General features: G+C 44.5%; 4 protein-coding genes across 5 annotated transcripts; 2 read left to right on the top strand and 2 right to left on the bottom strand.

Annotated features, from left to right (window-relative positions):
• Positions 1-258: 258 nt before the first annotated feature.
• Positions 259-2,312, bottom strand: LOC106747564. Its single transcript, XM_014625205.1, has 3 exons — positions 2,214-2,312; positions 1,049-1,207; positions 259-318 (listed from the first exon to the last, which is right to left on the bottom strand). The coding sequence occupies exons 1-3, from the start codon at positions 2,310-2,312 to the stop codon at positions 259-261; spliced, it is 318 nt and encodes a 105-aa protein (XP_014480691.1).
• A 151-nt stretch (positions 2,313-2,463) lies between these two features.
• Positions 2,464-4,736, top strand: LOC106747736 (methylmalonic aciduria and homocystinuria type D homolog, mitochondrial). Of its 2 annotated transcripts, none has more exons than XM_014625595.1 (5): positions 2,464-2,726; positions 2,978-3,110; positions 3,521-3,933; positions 4,022-4,238; positions 4,405-4,736. In XM_014625595.1, the coding sequence occupies exons 2-5, from the start codon at positions 2,978-2,980 to the stop codon at positions 4,467-4,469; spliced, it is 828 nt and encodes a 275-aa protein (XP_014481081.1). In that variant the 5' UTR covers positions 2,464-2,726; the 3' UTR covers positions 4,470-4,736. The 2 variants fall into 2 exon arrangements, with proteins under 2 accessions (XP_014481081.1, XP_014481079.1); XM_014625593.1 differs by having other exon boundaries at positions 2,466-2,892.
• Positions 4,404-26,315, bottom strand: LOC106747737 (rhophilin-2). Its single transcript, XM_014625596.1, has 15 exons — positions 23,367-26,315; positions 22,178-22,293; positions 21,955-22,086; positions 21,787-21,862; positions 19,172-19,249; positions 18,632-19,015; positions 18,339-18,437; positions 17,994-18,264; positions 17,588-17,782; positions 17,263-17,492; positions 16,945-17,097; positions 7,943-8,342; positions 7,012-7,322; positions 6,809-6,902; positions 4,404-6,169 (listed from the first exon to the last, which is right to left on the bottom strand). The coding sequence occupies exons 1-15, from the start codon at positions 23,586-23,588 to the stop codon at positions 6,021-6,023; spliced, it is 2,910 nt and encodes a 969-aa protein (XP_014481082.1). The 5' UTR covers positions 23,589-26,315; the 3' UTR covers positions 4,404-6,020.
• LOC106747738 (protein tilB) lies at positions 19,258-21,753 on the top strand. Its single transcript, XM_014625597.1, has 4 exons — positions 19,258-19,805; positions 20,207-20,480; positions 20,776-21,116; positions 21,266-21,753. The coding sequence occupies exons 1-4, from the start codon at positions 19,477-19,479 to the stop codon at positions 21,702-21,704; spliced, it is 1,383 nt and encodes a 460-aa protein (XP_014481083.1). The 5' UTR covers positions 19,258-19,476; the 3' UTR covers positions 21,705-21,753.

Here is a 26,315-nt window from a genome sequence, read left to right as displayed (position 1 = left end):
CGAGCGAAAAAAAAATTGTTTCCCGTTTAAAAGACATTTCGTATGCGTCAAAATCTAAATTTGTTATTATCACGTGGAATATACGTGGATAGTTTCCACTATACTATTTCCTTCTATACTATGTATTGTACATACATGTTTTATGCATCTTAGATACAATTTTCCAAGACTCACCTTAGCCAATGTTCTTCTTTCTCCTACGCATATACACGCACGCACACAACCGTCGAGATGTCCACGAATCGTTCGGAAACTCCGTTACGATTTGTCGTCCTTACCGTCTTCGATGTCGAAACGATAAATCCGTGAGGTTGAAGCCTGCGAATGTCGAAAAGCCACGCGCTTACAAAAATGGTATGGAGAGATGATTTATCGAGGGAAAACGAAAACGGAGACGCGATCGTTCGTTTCGGGCGTAAGAGATTCAAAGACGGAGAAGCAAAGGGAGAAATTGACTCGACGGTGCTTCATTATTGATATATTTATGTATATTACAAAGAGTAACATATTCGAGAGGAACGCGAAAGGTTCAATATTGTCGGACGCTGAGGAGAGAGCGTTCACGTGATTCCACTTGAAGACGAGAGATAATTCGACGTAATTAGTTTCTTACGATGTTTTTATCTCGTGTACTAGATCTTTATATATATACATATAATATATATATATAAATGAATAAGAGATAAAAAATATATCGCACACCCACGGCGTGAGTGTCGTTGGCACTCGATCGCCGGAAAACGCGAGATCGAGGATGAGCTACGTCTCCCCATTCCCGTAATAGCGTGTAACGTGACATATTTATGTGAATTTTGTCATTTTACTAACAGACGTATTTGCCGTAAAATTATAAAGCAACTTATTATATACATATATATATATATATATGTATGTATGTATGTATGTATGTATGTACACATATAATGTGCATACATCCAGCTCCCGCGCTTGGCGTTTTATTTCACGAGACCGAACTTTTTCAAATTATCACGACCCAGTAAAGAATGTAACTGTAAAATGTAATCAATAAAGAGATTTTGCCTAATACCTGTCGATGTGTTGTCGACTCGATCTGCTGACAACGATCGAAACCCATCTTCGCGTTTCCTCTTCTTCCTCGGCTCATGAATTCACGACAATCAGCACAACAAATGAGACCGAAACGGTCTCTACTTCTGGACGTCTGTTGGTACTTTTCGACTTTAAACTGTCAAAATAAAGTTGAGGTTGTCGTTACGCATGACAGAGATCTCAGACGAGGAGAGAAAAGTGCGTGTTCTTCGAGAATAATGAAAATACAAAATGGCTGCCTAAATACAGAAGTCGGTTACAGTTTCGACCCATAGTGGCTGCGATTTTCGACCGTATGTGTGCGTATATGTAAGGTCGAAAATCGCAGTAGCATCGTACTGATACAAATGTCGAATATTATTACGTCGGCCTTGGTGCTATAACAAAGCGACTTCATGCTATATCTAAATGTTTCAACTATTTTTGGACTTCGATCGCTTATCGAGACGTCGATTTTCGGACGAACGCGTAGTCGTACCCGTCGCGTTCATTCTGATTCGAAGAGGTTCGATGCGGAACGAGGACAAATTTGCATATCTCTTCAATCAGGAACTGCGACGTTGCGCCGTTTCTTGCCGAATGTATATTTCAAATGAGTTTCTGTATCTACGTACAACGACGGAGCAGCATCGATTTTCATAATAATAACGGCAAATTACCTGACTCGAAACGCTGACTCGACAGCTCGAAGCAACATTCGAGCGGCAGTGAGGTCTTGTCGAAATGGAGAGAAGATTTGATTAATGGCGGTTAAAGATAACCAACTGTCTCCCGCCAACGCACGCAGATGACAGCACTTGTCGCATAACAGGGAAGTATAAATATGGAGATTGGTAACGTCGAAAAAACAATCGACGTCTTAGGAATCGGTAATAAAGTATGTCAAATTACGAATGAGCGATTGTATGCCTAAGACGTTGAAAATAATCGGCCCAATCGCAATTCTTACTCGATTGTTCGATATTTGATAAATTATTAGCAATAATGTTTAAATGGCGCTTATTGACAGAGATTGAGGGTTAGGAGTGTGTAAACACTGTGCCAAAAAAAACGACGCAACAATCAATCAATCTTTTATTACGTATTTATCATGGGTAGGAAAGAGATTGATCGATGGTCACGTTAATTGAAAATAAAAATACCTCTACTCTGCCGTCGAATTGTACTAACTGAAAATAAAAACGTCGTCTCAACCGCCATTGTACCCTCGGAATAATGGCAGCTCGATCGCCTAGTACCATCTAGCGGCGAAAAAACATGTTACGATAAAAAAAATTATCGGTAACTTTTTTGTTAATTCCAAATTCTCCTCTACGAGGCGCCATCGTCTTTAAATGAAAATGGTCGTAATCAGTCGTGATATGACTCAACGACAAGTCAGACGAATTTTCAATTTTCTCAAATAGTACGACTCAACGACGGGTCAGAAATAACTTTTCATTCATCAGCAACACTGACTCGGATGGACTTTCCTCTCGAGGTGCAAATTTGAAATCAGTCATTCTGGACCGACGCGATAATTATACAATTGAAAAATAATTCAAACAGGACTGGCTTCGTGACTGGAAGAAAATATACATCGCATTATAAAACTATCGACACGTCTGTTCGTCGAATTTGATGACATCAAGAAGGATAATCGACCCTTTAATGAAGTGAGAATCGAGCATCGACTGACTAGTCGAATACTAACCTTATCTACGTGACAAGTGAAATGTTGTGCGATATGAACGAAAGTTATAAATAGAGGGTTGTTTTCATCGTATAATCTGTTATGTTAATTTCGTCTACACTCCTTATAATGTACTGTTACTCATAACGGTAATTAAAAGGCTAAGACCGAAACAATCTCTTTAGCTCATTCGTTTACGATCGTGACCAGTAACCCTTCTAACACACGTTCCAGATGCTCTGTATAAAGTACGGAAAACGTTTTAGTACTCCGCCGCTGTTTAATACGCTCATGAGAGCTCTTTATTTCCGCCGCAGCGACAGGAGCACAAATTCTTACATCAACGCCAATGGGGATTCGTTGGATGGTAAATAGCTTCTCTATTTTTATCATTCCCTTCAAACGACGCTTTATGCACATTAATGTTACTTAAATAAGTATTTGCAAAGTCAAATTGATTGTCGACAGTGTTATGCCTAGAATAATATTGTTATTAATCCAGATAATATACAATATATGTAATTGTTTAACTAATGAGTTATTTCTTGAATGCTTACATAGTCGTCTGTCTTGCTAGACTATACAATGTCAAAAGAAAAACTGTTGATTCAGAAATTTGCACAGTATTAATAAATAAACTGTGCTTTATTAAAAGAAGAGAATTACTGATGACTCATTAGCTTGTGCAAATCTTATATTATTCTATTTGTAGATTTCTATTTATTTCAAATTTATCAAACATATCATACATATTAAAGCATAAAATATAATATACAGGTGTCCGAAGTAACATGTTGGATGCCAATTCCAATTGGGAGTTGCTAACGCCGAACGGCTTTCGATTTTATCTTCCTGGAAGCGTTGGATTAGCGTGGTTAGATGTTACAACTACTGCCCAAATGAAGACTCAATTCCTTGAAACGTATGATGATGAAAAATTTGAAAATTTATTGAATGATAGGAATAAGTATCAAGCAAATATGATCAAATGGAAAAACGTACATTCGACATTGAAGTGTACAGCGCAAGAGTGTCCCGTCCTCTTGCGAAAAGGTATCGAGGAACTATTTCCAGGAACACTCTTGGATATGGCTGCTTCAGATCTCACCATTATAACTATTAGTCAAAAGGCAAATCCCAAGTTACTGAGATGGCGTACAGATGTCGAAACGGAAAAACTCGCTAAATATGTAAGTCACATAGATAATACAGAACTTATAAAAGAATAAAAATACAGGTGGCAACAAGTGACACGTGTATACAACATCAGCCTATTAGTTTGTTCTAGCAGCTGTGGACATGTGCCTAAAGCTCAAAATGAATGGTTACTGGGCGGACTTTATCAATCCCTTCAGTGGGCAGCCTTACTTCACGCCAAGGAAAGACAGTAATCTCTACAAAACCGATGAGCGATTCCGTTGTTTAGGATTTAAAGTAGAAGAAAAGAAAAACTGCCGAATTATCACGGCGGATGATAGCCCGAGAAATTTTGTTGGTATGTATAAACAAACAACCATATCTGTGTAACGATGACGATGATAAAATAATGCTTCGTATCCATCGAAGTGTGAATATTTTAATATTTGCGATGCTATTCTGACAATCGGAAAAACGTTTATAGCATCCGGCTTGCATTTCGATTTCTCTTTTCCTCATTTCAGGAAGTCTTTACACGACAGCTCCGTCTAACACAAAGTTCTTGAAAGAATTAATAAACAACAATTAGTGTGAGTGCATGTACAAAGAAGAGTGTTTAGTTTACTTACACGATCGGTTCAGTATCATCAAAGTTCTAAATATTTTTATGTGTTTGCGCATAATCAATTAGACGATATCACCATGTGTAGTAAAATGCGGGTTTTAACTCTGTATTACGGCGGATAATGTGCATCGATACTCTTTCAATCGACGGTCGACCCGTAATCTCTTCTAAGTTCATAAAATAATCTACGTTTGTCTAAAAAAAAAATAAATGTTTTACGTTACAATGAAACGATTAGCAAATTTTTATTCGATAAACATATACCCTCTTAAAAGAATCGCCATGGATAAAATAAAATATTTTCTTATTCAAGTAATATATCTGTAATAAATTCGCGAGATTGCATATATAAAAATGTTACTTCTACCACAAGTAACTATCATTATTATCCCCAGTCAAGCTAGAAAAATATTAAATAGTATATAACAAGATCGTAAACCTGTATTTTCACCAGAGATTCAATGCAGAATATGGCCGTTTCATCACCGTACCTTGTTATCGTTTATCGTGTATCAAATTATGCATGCGATCGTGTCGAAGGCAAATTTACATAATCACACGGCCTTGTGCCAAACGTATACGAAGCACTGGTAAAAATACAGACTGGTAATAGAGATTCGATCGACATCACAATTCATATAGCGTATAATTACGATAACTAATAATAACTAAGTAATCACACGATTACGCTTCCACCAAAGAATCATGTAAGTGGATCCTTTACCGGATTATTAAGGGTAAACTAAGAACTTTCCAACACAAACGTAAAGCAACGAATCCTATACATGCGTGCTTAATAGCTCTGTTTCTTAATTCAATCAATGTCTGCTGATTAAAATGACGCGATATCGCTAAGTGCCCGTCTCGTAATTGGAACGACGCGTCCTATTGCAGCGGCAACGAGGAACGTGTGTCAGGTCACGATTCATCTTAACGGTATAGTCGGGCTTAATAACTTACAGATCATAGGTAACTTGGTACCACCGGCAGTGCGAGTATTACGCACTCGTGCGCACTAATGAGCCTTAATTGTTACGGTCATACGCTTATTGTACAAATTAATGTATATAGATGCTTATTTGCAACACTCGTGATATTACTATGTATCGGACTTCTCTTATTTCACGCGCGCGCAAACCCGATTGCACCAACTTCGCCGGCGCTAATTACAACTAATTAAATATATTCTCCCCTGTTAACACATATATACCTTTTCTTGTTATTAAGAAATTTCTAGAGAGACGCAAGACACAATTAATAAAAGCCAGTTAGCCGAGCTCGTTGGTGCAAGCTGTCACTCGAATCAATTAGTGTATTCATAATCAACGTATCCGCAATTCGTGTATGATAACACGATAACAAATTCTACGAGAACTCTCGCATATATAACTCTCTCTTCGCTAAAGATAAAATAAGATTTCAGATTTTTGGCAAAACGGCTGCTAGTCGGTATCGATAGTGCGGTCGCACGTAGATGATCGATGAAGTTCGCGAGGTCCCGCAGCGAAAGTAGACTCAATCGACTTCCAATTTCCGGAAGGAACCGCATATGCCGCCGAACTCTTCGTTGTTGGCGTGGTAGTCCTTCGGCGAGATCTCGATGTACATCTCGTCGAGAGCTATGAGCCGGTCTCTGTGCCGCTTCAGGTCCTTTTTAAATTCGGCTGAAACGTACGTTATGACGTGCGCTATGAATTATGGATGACAATGGCGATACCGAAAAGACATTCGCCGGAGTACGAATTGTATTTGTATTCCGAACGACTTCTCTCTGTATAACTTCTTGAATAAATTATTTAACTGACTAACGTATCTTTCTCTCTCCTTTCTCTTTCTCTCTCTCGAACCGAATAGAATATATTATTTGAAAATAGAATAGAAATTTTGTCCGCCTTTGCGTACTTCTGTCCAGTCGTGAATGGTTTCTTCGCTATCACGCGGCCCGTCCGAAGTATTCTTTGAGTTTCATGGAGCGGAATTTCACTCCAAAACAAAACAAATGAAAAGTGGTAAAGTATTTTCACTCGAAGCGACATTGAAAATACTGCCACTCGAGATCGCAAGAGCGAATGTTTCACTCGAGCTTAGAGTGATTGTTTCAATCCATTAAAGTGAATTTGTTCCGTTAACCAAATACGTCAGGTTCACTCTTGAGTTTCGAGTGAAAATATTTACTCGACGATTCATAGTAAACAATTCACTCCGTACGAGTGGTTACTTTACCTCTCGAGGTAAAATTTCACTGCAAGAAATCTCGAGAGTGAAAAGAGAGGAAGAAGTTACGGTAGTTCGTCCACACGTACCGATCATTTCCGCGAGCGGCACCTCCCCGCCGTATTCCTCCGGCAGTATCTTCGGATCGATCGCATCTCGCAGCTCATCCATGTCCTTGTGTATCTGCGCGAGGAGCGTCACAGAGAAAGGAAGAAAGCGAGAGAAACATTCATAGGAACGAACACGGCCGTGCGAATTTACTCATATACTTAACATAATTCACGATGCTTACCATAACGCGCGCCTTGAGCTTGTCGTTCAGCAACGAGATAGAGAACTCGATGATCTTCGCCACGCTGCCGGGAATATTGATTAAATGCGTATACTTGTGACGCACCGGCGTGCCGTTCTGTATGCACCTGAGTATATTGCGAATGTCCGTCAAGGACCATGCGCTCAGATGGCCCATCGTCAATCCCGACACGTCGTTGATGTACGTGTAGCCGCGCACCTGATTCTCCTCGTCGTCCATCAGAGTCTCCATCACCATGCTGTGGATCCGCGCCATGTGCACCGACGAGAATTTGTACGGATCGAAGCGTCCTGGAAAACAAGAACGGGAAGATACGCGCGGGGAAAAAAAATTGCACTTCCTGCGACCGAGTAGAGCGACCGGATGAAAATCCAGGAACGATATCTCCGTTATTACCGCGACTGAGAATATTCGTGTGAAACATTCAGCTGCATCAAGAGCGGACTTCCGTCAAACTCTGATTAAGCTGATTGATGAATAATAATATGAATTGCTAATTTTCAGTTCCGCAACTTGTTGAACAATCGAAAGGTTAATCATTTCTTTCCGTATTAGCGAATTCGAGCGGGTAATGCTTGACTGACGGCAATTTTCGATCGCCAACTAGCTCAATCGGATCGTTTGTTGGTGAAAGTCACCCTGAACTCGGTTGAGACAATTGCGAGTAATTGACTGAGTAGAGATCTTCTACAGGAATCTTTCCATGTCTATAACCGAGTTTTTATTTGGTCCTCAGGCGGTGGAAAATTCAGAAAAAAACCAACGGAATTGTTCTTCCATATGGATATGCCAGAATTGTAGCTCGTTGGAAGTTATCCAAGAGACGATCGAATCTCTCGCGCGTTTAGCCAATTTTAGTTTTGTAATCGAGCCAATTTTCAACACTCTCGTGATATCCTTCGATCGTTACCTGCGCACGACAGTATCACTTTGCGACCATGCTGATCCCGCTTCGGCAGGGGCACCAGGTAGCCGCTGTCGATGATGGCCTCGAGGTCCGGGTCTTCGATGTCGAGCTTCTTGAACCAGTCGGGATAGAGCTGCCGGAAGGTGATGTAGCGCTCAAGCATCTCCTGCGCCATCGGCAGACTGAACTTCTTCGTTCTGAGGAAACGCAGCAGGAACAACGAGTTGGTGCGGCACTTCTTGATCGTCGGGTGCTTCTCGAGCCAATGGCGAAACTGCTCCAACGCCTGCTCCCGCGTGTTGTCGTCCTCGCGCAGTTCCAGCCTAGCTATCTCCAGCATCTCCGAGTCCAACGTGGTCTTGTACTCCTGCTCCTGATCCTGTTGTCCTTCCATCACCATCGTCTGAAAAGTGTAATTCGACATCTTATCCCGATAGATCCGCCGATCGAACAACGTTATCCCGTCGTTTTCCAAAAAGTTCGATTTCGACAGCCCGAAATAATTAGAAACACAATCGCTATCGTCACTCCCTTCGTCGACGATAAAATCAAGAAGAAAATCGTGGAAAATCGCGGAGAAGAAGTGAATTTCTATTCATTCCCGCGATTCTCTCGAAGCGTGGCGGAGCACAGGTCAATGAAAAACAGCTCGCGGGAATTAAGACGTTCAAAGTCAAGGTTGAACTCCCCGGCCTTCGCCGAGTCGACGGGCCACGTGTGGTCTCGCCTGGCTGAGGCGATTTCTTACATTACGAGTCGTTTATGCCGCAGCCTAAAGAGAAGACGCGAGATAAAGGATGAGAAATTGGCGAACCGAATGGCAGTACCGCTCGAGAGCCGTCTTTCGTCTGCGAAACTGACGCGTCGTAAGGTACGCGTGACGGTAACCACGGAAATGTAGAAAGAAAAGGCGCGACGTTAAAACGAGTAGCGAAAATTGGAAGTGGAAATCTCGACTATGTTATCCGGGCTCGCTCGCTCTCTCGCCCGCTCTCGTCGAGGAATCGCTGATATGATATGGAGCGTAAAGAGAAAGCATCGCGGGCAGAGTGTCACGGTATCACAACCGTGTATAGTTTAGTCGGCCGAGGAATTATGTCAAGATAACGAAGATAGTTTCTACATACAAAGTCGAGCCTCTTCGTCGGGCGAAACGCGCGAATATGACGATTACATCGAGCGGTCGTCTGCGAGCGTTAGAAACTCGGAGCGATCCTCGAGGAGCAGCCATCGCCGAGCGGTCCTTATAATTCCGCGCGAGTACACGGCTCGCTTAAGCAACTCGCTTAAGAACGAAAGCGAGACGACGTCGGCGAGGAGGAGCGTTACCGAAGAGACCTCGACGCAACGGGAACACGCGCGTTTCTATATTCGCCCGTGAGCGCACCCGACTTTCTATCCTCTATCGCGAGAAACGAAGCGCATAATACCGTATAACGCGAGTGTGCGATATCGCTCTTGCTCGCCGAGCGAACGACTTTTGCGGCCGAGAAGCATCCTCGAAACGATAACGAGCTTATTAAGGGTGTGCACTGAGCGAACGAGCAGCGAATGTGTAACATGAATGTGCGCATTCGCGTCTAGAGTGCACGGATTTTCTTTGATAAGCCACTTTACGGGCAAATCGAAACGTTCGGACTCGTTATGGCGTGGCACACTTTCCAAATTGTAACGAGTCCGGTCATAAAAGTTCACTATTCGCCTGTTCGTTCCTCGCTTGTTCGCTCGAAGTGAGTCGATTGTCGTTCGTACAATTAGCGTTTTTACTCCGAAATTACCGTAGTAAGCGCGGTATCGCCCGGAGTCTCGATCGTCGTCGCCGAGAAGAAATTATCGCGCGAACTCGATGGACGGGTTACGTTGATCCACTTTTACTCCACTCGCCGAACACTTTCGTAGACGGGAGAGGCTCTGCCGTTCGCGGATAAACTCTAAATCGCGCCTCCGCGGGAAGCCCTAAATCGATCTCCCGTTCGAATTTTGCAGTTCCGGCTTCTCGTTTCCCGGCCCTTTCGTCCGCTTTCTCTTCCTCAGCCGCGCATGTCTACCTCCCGAGCGCGAAACTCAATACGTCGCTTAACCGGATATCACTTTATTTATCGATCTGTCAAGCGAGAAAAATCATTTCACTCTCGAAAAGTCCCTTTGTAACTGATACTTTTCCTAATTACGCTTATCCGATGAGATTTCTTGCCTCTGGTTATATTTCGATTTCTGAACCGCGCTTTCTCTTCTCTCTCCTCCTCCTCCTCTTCATTTACTCGACTAATTATTTACGCGTAACCAAAGGAGAGCAAAGGAAATTCTCGATCGACACGAGAATATTAACACACTTAACAGGTCAACAATGGAGATCCGTTTCATTTACTTTCTCTCGTATCTCCCTTCCTGGACGATCTCTCTCTCTCTCTCTCTCTCTCTTTCTCGGTCGGTCGTGGTCCTTCTCTTCGAGTCTTCTTCCCGGCCCACAGCAAGACGTTCGATCAAAATGTTACTCAGCCGGATCCCGCCAGATCACCCGGTCGATCGGCAAAGCTCAACTCGGGCTCTCTCGACGACGTTTGCACTGACGTTTCGATTCGCACTTGGAGAACGCGTAGTATCCCGCGTGCGATTCAGCAACGCCGACCAGCAGGTGCGAAACGAGAGATAGACGGAGAAAGAGAGACGTGAACAGTCGGACGATGTGCACCGAAGTAACCCGGTTGCTCGGCCGGCTGGTCAATTTAAGGAGGGATCTCGTCGTGGCGGTGCCTAGCTCTCGGCGGACGGACTCTCAGGACCTTCACCTACATCCCCGACCTGACGCTCTCCGTCTCTCGCGGCGGATAACGCGAGAAGTGTTCTCCCATGTCCGCTATGTGCAATTACGCACAGGTATATCCGCGCGAATCACTCGAGAGGATCCCGGGGCAACGGGATGATCGACGATCGAACGGAGGACCTTGAGAGGATCTCCCCAGCACTTATATTGTTTAATATTCTCATCTATGGGCGAATAATTGATTTCAAAGGCGTAAACGACGCTCGGGAGATCCGAGTCGATCCTCCTGAGTGTCCGATTAGACACGATAATCCGCCGTAAACGAGCCGGCTTCACGCTTTTTTCCTTGTTGATATCGCGGAGGATCTTTGACGTCTTGAGACGTCTCTTAAAAGACTTCTCACTTTTTGTAGACAACTTTTCACGCTGTCCGGGATGAACGAAGGATACATCGTGTCCCGAGAGTCAAACACGACGTTATAAGCAATTTTGATTGGAAATTAGAGTATAATATTACACGTTTACAGATACGTATAATAAAGTAATCTTGATTGCAAGTGCTTTTGAAAGCGTGCTTCCGTTTATTAATTTTGAATCCGTTTATTTATCCGTTTATATGGAGGAAAAGAATGTTAGTCTCTCTCTCTCTCTCTCTCTCTCTCTCTCTCTCTCGTCGCCCCTCTTTTACTACGGAAGTTTCAAAATAGAAAAATCATCTTATACAACTTGTGAAAACATTTTGCAAATTTAATGGAAAAGAAAAGCAGAATCCATTTAAATGTTTTGTTATATCGGAACAGTTTCCACAAGGCGTTTCTAAACGGATGCAAGCTAAACGTTTAAACGTGTATTCGGCGAACGGATCAAAGCTCGAGCCCTACTGGCAATTATTTTTCGTCGGGACGGTTTTATTAGTGGTTGTTGTTTTCCTCGTTGAAAGCACGGTTTGTGAAGCACGTATGCAATGGCTGCTAATTAATAAGCCGTTCGCAACGGTCCGTGATTCTGGTCTACACATCTGACTGATGTTTGTGCGACGGATATATTAGAACAAAAGATGTCAAAAGTCGAAGCCGACTATTAATTCATAACGCGCGTGTAATACCGATGAAGTCGGCTTATACGCGTATTTTCATGCGTCACACGCGTGCACATACGATTTTCACAAAGCCAAATCGAGAGAATCGAATCGAGCGGTCGTAATTTAGCGGCCGAACGCCCTGACGAAATACAAATGTTCCGATTTTGAGCCCGCATTCCTTGTTCCTCATTATTGTCGCGTTAACGACGCGCGATTTGAAAAATTCAAGGAGCTTTCGCGCGAGGAAAGAAAGTCTGTTTCGTATGAATTGCTGTAGAGTGGCGAATTTTATTTTCGTCAATTTGGCGAATACGCTCGCCATCGAAATCGTGGGAGTCTCTCGCAAGCCGACTCGAATTAAAGTATCGCCCAAGCTGATGTATTACTTTCCTCAGCGTAAAAAGCGCCGAAGAGGCGCAACTCGTCGTTCGAGCGGTCTCTGCGCCGGGAGATTCACTTTCTTCTCGTAATCTTCCATTTTGCTTTCACCGCTCTTTCGAACGAGGATCGCCCGGAAATCGCTCCGATGAATATCACGGTCTCACCCCGGCAACATCCAACGACCGGCGTCGTTGTTCGCTCCTTAGCAAGCTATCGCTTTTCTACCGGTTAAAAGATCGAAAGGCTCGACGAGCGATTTCCTCCCACGCATTTTTGCTCCTCCGATACGAAGACAGCCTCGAAACTTTTTTCATCTATTTTTCATTTCGTGCTGATTTTTCCAGGCTTCAAACACGAAAAAAACGCGCGCTCGCGAACTGCGCGATTTTATCGAATGCGGAAAATCGAGCATGACCGTTCGCTGCGTCGACATTGAACCCGATGACTTAGCATGTGAAAGGTATTACGCAAGTGTTTTCGAAAGGATTTCGAACGTGCCTGAACTCGAGAATATCTTACTAAAAATTACTTTTCAAACAAACATCGACATTTGACTTTACAAAAATGAGCGTCCTCTTTGCATAATATCTTATAATAATATCTTTCCTTCAAGTTGTATAAATAACATCGTTAACCCTAATTCGCCCACGTTCCGGTCCGGTGGGCCGTTGAACGTTTTCCGATCTCCTAATTTCCATATGATATAGGATTTTTCCCTGAAATAAGTAAGTTGGCGCCGCGTCTTTCAAGAATTTGTATCCATGAAAGACGCTACTTAGGATGCAAATCCTCGAAAGACACGGTACCAACTCAGGAGCCACATCAAACCGCTTACCCACACCATGAAAGCTTGAAATTTCATCTCTCATCGCATTTAACTGCTTTGCATTTTCTAATTGCGAAAGAGAAAGAAAAAAAAAGGGAGAGAGAAAGAGAGAGAGGCGGATATTTATCAACATTAATAAAAGTGAAATTAGAAATAGTTACGACATCGATTGAAATTCAGTGTTTCGTTGTAAGGCGCGAAGACACACAAAGAAACACGGAAGTCCGGGGAACGAGTAAACGTCGCTTCACCCGTCGAGCCGGTCCGGCGATTCGATTCCGCCTTTTATCCCGTGAAATTAATTCACAAACACTAAAGCCGGACGTACCGCATGCATGGCTGCCATTATGGCTACGTAAATTATTGCGTAATCGATCACTGGCACAACATTTCTTGACGTCAGTGAAAGTCAAGCGCGCTATATCGGGAAGCAACACGCCTTTCTATTTCCCCCCGCGTTTTCCGATATCAGGGTCGATCTTTCCGTCAGGCGCGATCGTCGTGTACGCGCGAATCTGAAAAATTGCGCGATTGCTCGCTGTTGTCGAATAACTACGCTATCAAGTCGACCTCTCGGCCGACTTCGCAAACTACGGAATAAATTACCATCGTACCTACCGCGAGCGAACAGTGCGGAGTCATAGTTGCGTGCTTTCGAAGGACAGCCACTATACATTGCTCGCGTTTTGCGTTTTTGCGAAGGCACGCGCGTCGAATCCATGTCGAAAGTAGAAATTCCGACGGGCCGAATCTCACGAAACCGTAACTAATGCGAAACTTGGAGAGCGCGGATTGTTAAATGAAGCCGCCGCCTCCTAGATCGATGCGCGCACGGTCACCGTTGCTTCGGCGATGTAATTTATCGTGCGAAAAATAGAACGGACGGAGAAAATTCGCGGCACGCGAAGTTTCCAGGCGTACTTATGTGCATTCGTGACGAGCGGCGCAGGTGAAATTTCTGGCGTTAATTAATGCCCGAAATAGCCGAACGAGCGTAAAAACGTGAGGGCGCGTGGGACGAGTGGCGATCGAAAATTCATAGGCGCGAAACGCGACGTTTCGAAAGCACGGCATTGATCGTTCTGCGGAAAAGCGGCGCGACTAGCTACTATTTTTAAGCGTTTCGTGCTACGACAAAAGCTGCGTTCTTAGCGGCACACTTAAAGTGACTACTTTTTCACGCAAGCGTTACATTATACATATAATTAATTGAATGTAAGTCGTACGTATAGCGGCTAGACATGCAACAAAGTCATTGGAGCGCTTCGGATCAGCCATTAGTATGTTTCTAAGCAAACTATGTTAAGTAAACGTTTTTATGCAAACCATGCTTTGCCGCTTTCGTACAGCTGGCGTCATGTATATTGTATTATTTCCTAGACAGGAAATCACACTGAAAGAAAAAAAAAATGTTACATTCAAGAAAATATTTCAAGAAATTACTTCAATACTCATTAGCAAACATTTGCTTGAGTGTAGTACTTTTTTTCTTTCAGTGTACACGACTTCAGCCTTACACATAACGCGTAAGGTTGAAAATCACGGAAGTAAGTTTAATTATAAGGTAAGGTTGTAATGGCTTTAATTACAATAGTTACAATCTCATGTGTACATGTATGAAAGGCTAAAAATGATATAATAGTAAAAGTTTCAATCTCTAGGAAATGATATGACATACACGACACCGGCTGTACCGTTCACGATGCTTTTGTATTTCGTCGTGAAATTTCACCGTTGATGCACCGAAAGAAATTCCATTAAAATTATAATTACTTTTGGCCTCAATTATATCTTCTTCTTTTTTTAACCTATTTTTTTCTTGATGAGTTTCATTGCTTCCAGAATTTTGTTCTTCCTGCAGTTGAACATGTAAATTACACGGTAATTTTATCGACAGCTTTATACGCGCGACAAGAATCTAAATTATCATCACAAAAATATATAAATTATCCTCTCTGTAAAAAGCAATTCTATATCCATTCTCTTCATTACGTGCATGAAACGCTCTCGAAACGAAATTGACAGTAAACGTGCGTGTAAGTTGAAAACATTATGGGGTATGAATTTTGAGTGTGTCAGTGTGCGGTTGTCATCGATGATTGCCGTACGAGTTCGAGCGTCGAAAGTTTCGTTCGAGCAACTAAGAACGCGTTCCGAGAACACTCCAGCCGCGCTGCACTTTCTCCGGCGACCCTAAAAGCTCCCCAACGCGGCTCGCTGGAACGAAAGTGCATCGACCTCGACGCGACCTCGGCGAGATAGTTTCGAACACATTCGTGAAATCTGCCGGGCGCCGATTCGTCTCGACCGCTCGCTGATTCTCATCGGTTGCGCCCTCGCAACAATCAAAGGTCAACGGGAACGCGTTTTTCGAGAAACCATATCCCGATTATGAAGGATCACACGATTCGCACGATGGAGATCGTAAATAGTTTTCGACGGTTGTAAATGTTACAACGCGCGATATCGCCGCGCTATTTACCGACTATGCAAAAATCCACGTATCTCGGCACGTTCTCGGATTACTACAATTAGAAACTCCCGCGGCCGCCGTTCCGTTATTGCCGCTTCATACGACACCTCGCTTTCGCGAGGGCTCTCGAGCTATGACTCATGCTGCTCGTATATATAATAGTAAGAGAGATCCACGTTTGGGAAAGTCGGAATAAAAATCGCTCCTCAATGGTATGCGATATAATTGCTCGTTTTGATATACATATATAATACTTTATATATATACATATATACATATATATATATATATATATATAAAGTAAAAAGCTGTGTACACGCCGCTACCGATGCTACATGCTATGTATAAATGTACAGACGCGCACGAGCGCGAAAACGCTCACATAAACAGGCCCGATTTATATTTAACCCGCTTAGCGATTTAACGAAAATTCAAATACGAGCGCAATAGTCGTCCCTCGCGCTGGTACACGATCATTTATCAGCGCGCCTATCCCTGTTCGTTGGTCCACCTCATCTCGCTGTAAACGAACTTCCATAAACGATCAGACGAGAATATAATTTAATTCAATCGTACAAAACACGCTTGCTTCGCGTGAGCACGCGGTTGCGGGCGATTTTCCTGCAACGTGGTGGATCGCTTGTACTACGCCTGTGTTGGCACTATGTTTTGTTCGTAGGGGAAAATGTTAGCGAAGGAAGTCTGCGATATTCAATCGTCGAAATTTCGAAATCTCAGTGTCACTAGAAATCAATTCCTAACCGCAGACTCTTCGAATTGGATTTGAACGTAACGCTCGCTCGAAAGACGAAGATATTATCGTTGATGGTTATTCGGACGGAACTTTAATTAACGATAGATAAAAAATTGCTGAACGTTGATATCGTAGCACGAGTACGCAAGATTCCGATCGTCGTATGTCCACGTGAATAAATTCGTAGCATATAATACGTAGAACGCGACATCGGCAACATACGACGTAAGACATTCGCGCTTTCCGCCGCGGTTTGCTACTCGTGTCACAATTGCGAATAACTGACGCCGTTACCAATCGCCAAATAATAATACTCGATGCCGGGCGATTGGAGGGTGAATTTTCGCGAGTCTCATCATCGTGATACGCGAGGACGAGTCAACAACGACTCGTCCCGGCGTGCTTTAAGCTCGGACGGCCTGAAATGTATTTCTAGCACGGCGATCATCTGAGGATGACGTTGTCGAAGGTTAAGTCCCTGTTCTCACGTTGAACGCCGGATTTTTTGAAAGGATTCCACGGCAGCCTCCTGACTACGTGCGCCGTAGTGACGGATCCCGCCGGGCTCGGCTGGCCAGAAGAGACGCCGGAGGAGCTACTCGCCGAGACGCTGCCCTTATCGTGGTGGCTGTTGGGTTTCCCTGGTTTCTAAAACGATTAGTTTCTATCGTCGTACTTTGACATTCAGTTTTTTTAGATCAGTCAATCGTGGACTCGATTGTTCACCTTTAAGTAGTTCCTGTCCATGGGTGTGACTAACTTCAAATTTATGAAGTCGCCGCACTGCTTTATCATCCGCACGACTTGCTCGTGGGACGCCCATTTGACGTCCTTGTCGCCGATGCCGACTATGAAATCGCCTTCCTTCATCCCACCAACCTGAAATCAAGAGGAAACGTCTCGCTATCATATTACATTCGTTGCCATATTTTGGTTAAAAATAGGAATTAATGAAATTATTTAAAAATTAATAAAAAGAGCTAATGACAAGTTTCTTCGTATACATATATTAGTAAATGAAATTGTTGATAAATATGATCTTACATCGGCTAACGAATTGTGATCGACGGCGGCTATTATCACCGGAGCATCGCCGCGTACGCTAAATCCGAAGCCTTCGCCGTCAGGACCTCGTTGGAGCTGTACCAATCGCGGCGCGGTCCAGTGCCGTTTGGCCGAGAATATCGCTACGGGTCCCAGCGATCTGAACAGATCGTCCACTCCGTGTTGCCCGAAATCCGGATGGGTGATGCTAAGTTGAAATTTTGTGGAAGCTGTAAGCGCAAAGAGAAAATGAAAAAAAAACATTAGCATTTTGACGGCTATTAAAGAAATCGATCTCAAATAAATTTTTAAGTAAAACGTTTACCAATAATATCAGGCGGATCCAGCAATTCTCGGAAATCGTCCTCGTTGCCGAATCTGTTGTAGCTGTCAAGAGTCGCTTCCTGCGCCTTCTTCAGAACCCTCGCCAGAGCTTGCTTGCCTTTTAGATCGCGGCACATTCTCTGCAGTCGTTGGCTCTCGTCGTGCAGAACAAGAGCCTCTCTGAGATGCGCCTTGCCTGCAAATAAGAATACGATATGCATTTAATCTATTTATTTAATTCCTCTGAATTCAATTCAGCTTTTCTTTACTGTTTCAGGATCAATTTCGTTTCACCGAGTAAAAGCAACACTTGATAATATAATGAAGGAAGTTGAATATAATGATTTGAATAAGTCGTGAGGTGGACGACGCGAACACACGCGTTAAACAAATGAGCGTGAACGTACCCAATAATTTCCTCTCATTATCGTCCCTGGGAACTGTCGTGTCCAATTGCGTCTTCCCGTCGCTCTTCTGGATATGCTCCAACGTGAGCCTAGTTTCTACGCGAAACTCGGCGATCGGTCTGTCCAGCAGACCAACCGCGATATGCTTGTGAGCAAGGGCGAGGTGGTGCTCACGCTTCACTAGTATCAACGAGATCCAAGTCTCCGGGACGTAGTCACGGACTGGCTCGCGCGATATCAATCCGTGGACATCGTTATATATAGCAGCCACCTGTGCATTAATTATTACTATCATTCGCGCTCCCGTTCGTCGGGAAAATTATTATCGTAGGAAAGGCGTTTCACCTGAGCAGCTTCTTGAGCAAGATCCAAGCAAACGTCAATGTTCCTCCCGTCCCTCGATTGAAGCTCCAGCTTCTCGAAAAGACACTCCCGCGCTTGAGCCTGGAACACGAAAGATAAGTCAACAATTAACATTGAATACAATTGAATACGAATATTAGAAGGTTGTTAACGCTTGTAGAATAATCTACGTTTTCTTCCCAAGTTTTCTATAAAACATAAAATTAAGATTTACGAAATAATAATCAATAATGTAATTATGAAAAGATAACATGGATGGGGGAAAAAAAACTTACAAGCATGAGCTGCACGAGCATCTCCAGCATGTCTGGGCCCAGATCCATGCTTGGTGCGTTCGTGAAGTTCTCGTGAATGTATCGGAAGGTACCGGCCGCCCTCAGGAAAGCGTCGACCGCCTGATCAAGACCGCGAGCGGTCATGCGATCCTGCTTGGCGGCCAGCTGTGTGTAGAGCGCGCCGGCATTGAAGAGAATCGAGGCCTTCTCGAAGGCAACCGTTCGCTGACAGCTGGGTACTCCTGTGAGCGAGTCGAACCATTCGAAATAGATGCCGAGGCTCCTATCGGGCGGGAAGAAACGCCTTTCTATGAAGTAGAGTTGATTGTAATAACGCAGCAGCAACGCTATCCCTGCCGAGTCTCTTGTCGGTGTTCTTGTAGCCTGCAAACATAAAAATTGCAAAAATATATTCTAAACGAAATTCCCCCCAAAAAAGTCTCTTTTCAAATTAATAAAGAGAAATAATATATTTTTAGATGAATAGGCATTTTTAAATTAATAAAAATAATTTTGCGATGAAAAAAGTCATTTCCTTACTTGTCTGGTTTCCATCAAATCGGCTATAGCTTCTTCGTAGTTCTCGCCATCCTCGCTGTAATGCTCCAAGATGAAGTCCTATAAGAAAGAAATGATTCGTTTACATACATCGCAGGGCGATCGGCGATTCACGGCACGTGCGTGCAGCATGTGGAATCACGACACGCGACTAACAATGTTGAATCGATATCTTCCTAGCAACTAGCGAGGCGACTTCTTGGTTAACGCGCATTTCTACCTGAGATAATACGAAGAAATCGCGAGTTTGTCGTTCATTGAAATTCAGTGATTGACGCAACGCGAAAATGGTGAGGATCACACTGGAGCTGATACGAAAGCGCTCGGAGCACAACGAGGGCGAGATATCCACGTTGGAGGAGATAGCCCTGCACCAAGAGAATATCGATAAAATCGAGGTGATAGGCAGGCACTGCAGGGATCTCAAGATTCTCCTGCTGCAGCACAATCTCATATCGAAGATTGAGAATCTGAATATGCTGAAGAAGTTGGAGTATTTGAACCTGGCCATTAACAACATCGAGGTTATCGAAAATCTGGAAGGCCTGGAGAGCCTGAAAAAGTTGGACCTCACCATCAATTTTATCGGAAATCTACAAAGTGTGAAGAAGCTCAGGTATTCGTTTCCTTCCCTGTGACACATCACTTTCGAATTCAATAATATATATTTCAAAGATTATAATGTTTCAGTAATGCATTCCAAATGTTGAGACATTTCATCTAGATTCAAGAGAGAATTTCACATCAATTCTTATTCTGAGTATTTATTTGGAACATCAAATAGACACTACATATCCTGAGCATTCATCCGTTTCCTCGTTTCATGTTTGATCGTCACCGACCTGTCAGACGCACGGTTGTTCGCAATTTGTCGTTCTCGTAATCATAATCGCCCGCATGTCTCGCAACACGGGCTGCTTCCGCGTCAATTGAACCGCCGCTCTCTACCGATTTCGCATTGTGACACTCGTCAAGTCCAATAGAAGTAATAAATCACATTCGATTCGTCCGCGTCAGGTGCAATGAGAACCTGGAGCAGTTGATTCTAATGGGGAACCCGTGCACGGATTACGAATACTACAGGGAATACGTCGTGGCGACTCTGCCGCAATTGCGTGAGCTTGACATGAAGGAGATCGAAAGGTCGGAACGCATCAAGGCATTGCAAGTGTACGCGCGGGCACGAGACGACGTTATCGAGGCGTATCGATGCTATGAGAAAAGCAGACTGGCTCGACAGGCGCGTCGCCGTCGTGACGCCACACTAGAAATCACCGAGATAAATGAGACGGTGAGTTCTCCGCGACAACGAGCGGCACACGGATGACAGTGTCGTGTCGTGTCGGCGATTCAATTCTAGAATTCCCGTGTGCAATTTGCAGCACGTAATCGACTTCCGTCCAGTAATTATTCGTACAATATCGAAACATGCCACTGATATAGTTCATCTAAGAAAGTTAAACTTCAATTGGACTTTTATAATGAAATTTTTCAGTTATGTTTAATTTTAATCGCAAGAGATCGTTGCATAAAACACTCGAGAAATTTGAAAAACGCAAATCAGAACGCGTAATATCTTCTTTCAGGATACTACAGAGGAGAACAAAGAAAAAAATAGAGAAAACACAAAGGAGGAGCAGAACGGAAATGCAAACACAGAACAGGATGACGAATCAGAGGATGATCGTTTTTGGAAGCAGCCTAGCTATCATACGCCGGAAGACAGGATTGCTATTGCCGAACGGTTTGCCAGGAAACAAGAGAAGAAGAATCGCGCCTCCGACAAGAAGGCCGATCTCTCTAAACGTGAGCTGAAGTTGTTCGCTCCGGATGGAAGGCCTTACAATATGAATCAGCCGAAAGTGCCGTTCAAACTGAACGACGAGGACGACCCCAATTTCGTAATACTCGAAGTCGCCGTTTATAGGTAGCGGTGATAATTATAACTGTACCGAGCGATCCTTGTGTTCTTGGCATTACAATTAATTTCCACGTGTCATCTCGGGAACTTGTAAAAATTCACCGGAACGGATGTTCTTCCTCGATCTTCGTCGCATTGATTTCTCGAATTCGCAGGCACCTGGACACCTCTTATATCGACGTCGACGTGAACCCGACTTACGTGCGAGTTACCATAAAAGGAAAGATTCTGCAGTTGACCATACCCTGCGAGATATCGGTCGAGAAGAGCAAAGTCCAACGAAACACGACCACCGGAAGTTTGGTGATCACTATGGCCCGCTTGACGCCGTGCGTGACAATAATCGCGAAGAAGGACGAGTCGACAACGACGAGAAAGAAGCTGGGCAAGCGCGAGTCAAAGGTCATCACGATTCGGCCACCGGTTACCTCCCGACGCGCTTTTCTCGAGATCGGCCCACCCTCGGATATTCTTGATCTTCTGAAGATAACCGAAGATCCCGCGAAACGAGGCCAGAGGAACGTCCTCGCGCGAGGGAAGGAGGGGACAGTGGAGGGTTTCGAAGACAATCCGGACGTGCCGGCGCTCGAATGAACGGCGAGGATGCAGTAGCAAACGAAAGAGATTCATTATCGCGAATGACGATGATTCCGCGATGTTCGCGCGATCGACTCACCTTAAACGGGTCCCGAAAGTCGATGTCTTTGGTCTCCTTTAGTCCCAATGGTATCATCGGCATAACGGGCTCCTCGCTGAAAGGAGAATACCGTTCGATGTAGCGCATATATGCATCCTCGTGCCGTACGTATCTCTCAAGCGAGGTTCATAATTCTCGCCGACTTACCCGTCGACATTCTGATAAAGCTCCACCGAGCTGTTGAGCTCGGCAAGCTGCTCCTTCAACAACTGCAAGTTCGAGTTGACGTAGCTCAGCTCCAACGCGACGGTCTCCTTCAGCTTTCTGTTCGTCGTCGCCCTGTAACGAGAGATCGTCACGCGGTGGCAATTAGCGCGCGCAATACGTCTGTAGCTGCGACTCATTAAACGATCCTCGAGCGAGAACTTACTTGAAAAGATTCTCCGCGCCCGCTCGCAGCCGCAGCTCCTTGTTGATCTCCTGATTGAGCTTGCTTCGCTTGTTCTGCAGCTTTCCTCTACAGGTCGCTACCCTCGGATCCGAACCCTGCGAACCATGAAACGCATAGTTAGCGATGCCTCCGACGCATCATGCACCGGCCCGTAATCACATAATCCGCAAAGGATCGCCACGACGATAAAGACCAGTTCCGCAAACCACGTTGATCAATCGCCAGTCTCCAGCTGGCGATTATCTATCCTTTTGTATCATAGCTCGTGCCACAATGTACGGAAAGGAGCGAGAGACGATGATAAAACAATCTTTTTTGCTATCTACATTAATCCCTTCGAAGTATGTGCAATGCAAATTACCCGTAATCTCCTAGAAAGCTTTTCTTTTCGATAATATCTTTAGAGAGGGAGAGAGAGTGTGTCTATTGTTATCAATTGCTACCTTGTGCTGAGACTGGTGAGACTCGAGCGATTCTATCGTCGATTAGGATTAAACCTGCTTAATTCAATTTCCCTCTTGTCGGTTGATATTATTATACGATTACAAACACAAAAAGGAACACGAGATGATACACGCCGGACAGCACGTCTAAAACTGGGAATCATAAGATCATAAAATCATGGGATGTCTTTAAGACATTTTTATAATGTCTTTAAGACGTCTATGATCCGACTTTAAGCGCTTTGCTGTCTGGGATGGCTAGTTATACGTGGGAATTTATGTGTTTGTGGTTCATCGAGGAGACATTAAGTACCTCTTGGTTTCGGGAAAAGTTATACCTGCCAATTTACACGCAAATATGTCGTAAAAAGTACGATCACGATTATTTAAAAATATTTCGCCATTTTTACTTATTTATTTTATTATTTTCTATATAAATTTATGCTATACACACTGTTTCTCCCCAAATTGATCTCTGCCAGGTTTCAACAATATTCTCCGTCATTTACAACCTTCCCTCAATCATGTATACTAATAGGTTTCCTTCCGTTAAAAAAAACAATATTATCATTTTGTTTCCGGCACGGGGAACGCGATCTCGTCTCTCGGTCTTTCGGGCGTTCACACGCGGGTAGAACGCGAACGCGTCGGAAGAAGCCGCGCCGACCTCGAGAGACCGGTGTGTGTGCAGCCGACTGTCAAGTTCGGCTTCCTTCGCTCCTTACCCCGAACCGGAAGCATCTTCTCATGATAGCGTCCGGCGTGGCGGTTTTCGCGTTTCGCGCACTTCGCACCGTGCCGCTGCCGTCCTTTCTTCGTTCGCTCGTCTTCCTTTCGTCCGCCTTCTCGTCCGTCGTCTCGCCACCACCTGGCACGACCATCTTCGCGTCCGATGACGCGATCCCACGATCTTTCGGCAACGGGCAGTAGTGCACCCACTTCAGCATGATCGCCGGTGCATCGACGGCGATCCCGAGCGTACCATCAGAACCGTCCTCGCGAGCGCGGGCGGAGATACGATTTTTTAGCTGGTCGACCGGTCCCTTTCCTTTTTTTTTATTACGTCCCAAAATGAGGGACGTTCGAGAATGAGATACTTTGACTACATCGATTTATACAGTACAGAATATTTTTTGATCAGCGGAGCGGAGTTGCGACAATTTTTTAGAGCAGGATATTTCGTAACGTTCGAGAGCGACGAGAGAAAGAAAGAAACGGACGTTAATCCTGGGATACTCTATGTAAATTCAGAAATATCACATCCGAGGAAAGTGCCATTCTTCTCTCCTGGACGGCCCAAACGTTCTCGCAATCTCGCCTACGTGCATCGTCTTGTAGAATTCAATGCGCGAAAGATCGATCGTAAAAGTCCGTGCGTGATTTACGCGCGACGTAAAGACGCGCAGGCTCTCTCTCTCTCTCTCGTTCTTACAAGCTTCAGACTCACGACCTGTACAGAGAGGCCCCGGTCAATACCGACATCGTGTAAAGTAATTCTAAATAGGTGTCATTTTCTTCTCTTTTTTTATTTTGTACCTCCACGTGTCCTCGCTCTCTCGGAGCAAGAGAGCGCGGCGATTTGGACCCGCCGAATGTTAGAAGATTATCGGAATCGGCGCGTAAAATTCTGATAAGCGCGAACGACTCGCGCTGACGAAGCGATACGGCACGACCGGCGACACCCAGTCGTGCTTAATCGTCTTGAGCAAAATGCGGCTTCCGAGGAGACGTGTTGTGACGCGGCTTCTCGGCCGAAATTTCGCGAGAGAAGCGCCGCGGGGCGCAGAATCGCTGCAGTGATCCCCATCTCTCGACGGCAACGGGAAAATGAATCTGACCGGAGAATGCGATTCTCTGAATTTTACGATGACCCCCTTTGCTAATTCGATGCACGAACACATAAAATAATTACCCCGACTGCGAGGAAAATATGCGGTATAGGCGGAACTAGGTTGTTAGGTTTTGTGTGTGCGTGCGTACGTGCGTGTGTGTATACATGCGCGCGAGGAAGAGAGAGAGAACTTGATGAAACTGCTAACCAGCAGATTAGAACTCTCTCCTCTCCCTCTCCCTGTGATGCTGCTCTCATTCTACGCTGAAAAAACGTAAACACGTAATTGAGGACGTCGTGTGGAATTTCAATTAAGATGATAAATTAAGGTGTTTTTCTCCAAAGAGATAAAATCTCGATGTCATCGCGACAAACAAATTTACAGTCGCGCGTCGAAAAGTCGGAAAAAATAAAAGGCGCGACGGAATATCATTTCACGTAGCGGTTTACACCTCGGACGTTTCCCGAAGTCCTTTCTTTCGCACTCCCGTGTCCTCGATCGCGAAAATTTCAAGTAGGACGGGGATAGTATCGATGTCACCGATGATTATAGCGGTATTGATAAGCGGTCGGCAATCGACGACAGTAAAGAGAAAAGACAAAGAGAAAAGGTGAAAGAGTTCGGGCAGGTAGGCTCGTGCAGTTTAAGCGCGGTTAGCCTTAGACGTAACGGCGGACTAGGCGTTCGCGTTACCGTAATTCCGTTCCACTCTAGTTAATAAGCCATCTCGCTAATGCGATAAGCGCGCGATTCGAAGGTAACGACGGGTTATCCATGGCTGTCGTTCGAGCGAGCCGAAACGTAAAGCCCGAGAGGCGTCTCCGTCTCCTCCTCTCTCCCGCACACTCCATTACCTCTGTTACAGTTTTCAGTTACGCGAAATTCGTTCCCGGCGCAATGTCAATTCGCGTGGTTGCAATATCGTAACGTCGCGCATCGCCGGATAAACGAATAGACTCCATTCGATTACGACGACGATATTTCCTTTCTTACGTAACGCGCGCAAGCACGCCTCGGGAACGTCAAATGTTCGACGCTGTGAACTTTGAGCTGCGTGCGAGCGAGCAGAGCGGATTGTTTTTCCTTTTCCTTTTTCTTTATTTTGATTCCAAAGCTAAAGAGATCACGCGAGATCCGATCGTATTTCGATGTCGCGGAACTCCGCCGTCTGATTTTCCCGATTCGTACGAACGAGCGTTGTAAAGAGGAAAGCGCGGGCCCTTAAACTTCGTTTCGCGAGACCTTGGCCATTCCGGAGTGGATTAATTCTTAATGGTCACGGCGCCTCGCTCAGACGCAAACAACCACGTAACATCTTCTTTGTGAAGGGAACAGTCGCGGCTTAAATAGGATACGCAACAGCTAACTCGGTCAAGCAGAAGTTACGATCGGCGTTTCTCGTTCCGTAGGAAATTGCAACGTCGGTACTCCTCCGTAACATAAATATCAGTGGTGGGCACAGGTGTCGGTGTACGTTTCACTAAACATGCGTACACGACTGAGAATACGCCCGTCATATATACAGGGTGTTTGAAGACTTGTAAGCTTTCTCCAAACGGTAGGTATTGCTGAGGCCGTTGCTTTCTCAATTTTTCGATACCGCGCACGACGTGCGGAAAGAAATTTATATAATTTATGTATTTAAGCGAGCGAAAGAATCTTTTATGAATTTCTCAACAAGGAAGCAGAGAGCGGATGTGCGGACAATGACAGGGAAAAAAACTCAATTCCTGCGACTGAATAAGGACCAGATGGAGACCGGTGACAAGAAATGAAAACAAAGTGACGAGAAACGATATCTCTGTTACCGCGACATTCGTGTGAACATTCGGCTGCATTAAA

This window comes from Dinoponera quadriceps, unplaced genomic scaffold (genome assembly GCF_001313825.1).
Source record: "Dinoponera quadriceps isolate SergipeBrazil2010 unplaced genomic scaffold, ASM131382v1 scaffold1395, whole genome shotgun sequence".
Taxonomy (NCBI): Eukaryota; Metazoa; Arthropoda; class Insecta; order Hymenoptera; family Formicidae; genus Dinoponera; species Dinoponera quadriceps.
The sequence above is the reverse complement of the archived record's forward strand: the minus strand, read 5'-3'. Positions and strand labels throughout refer to the sequence as shown.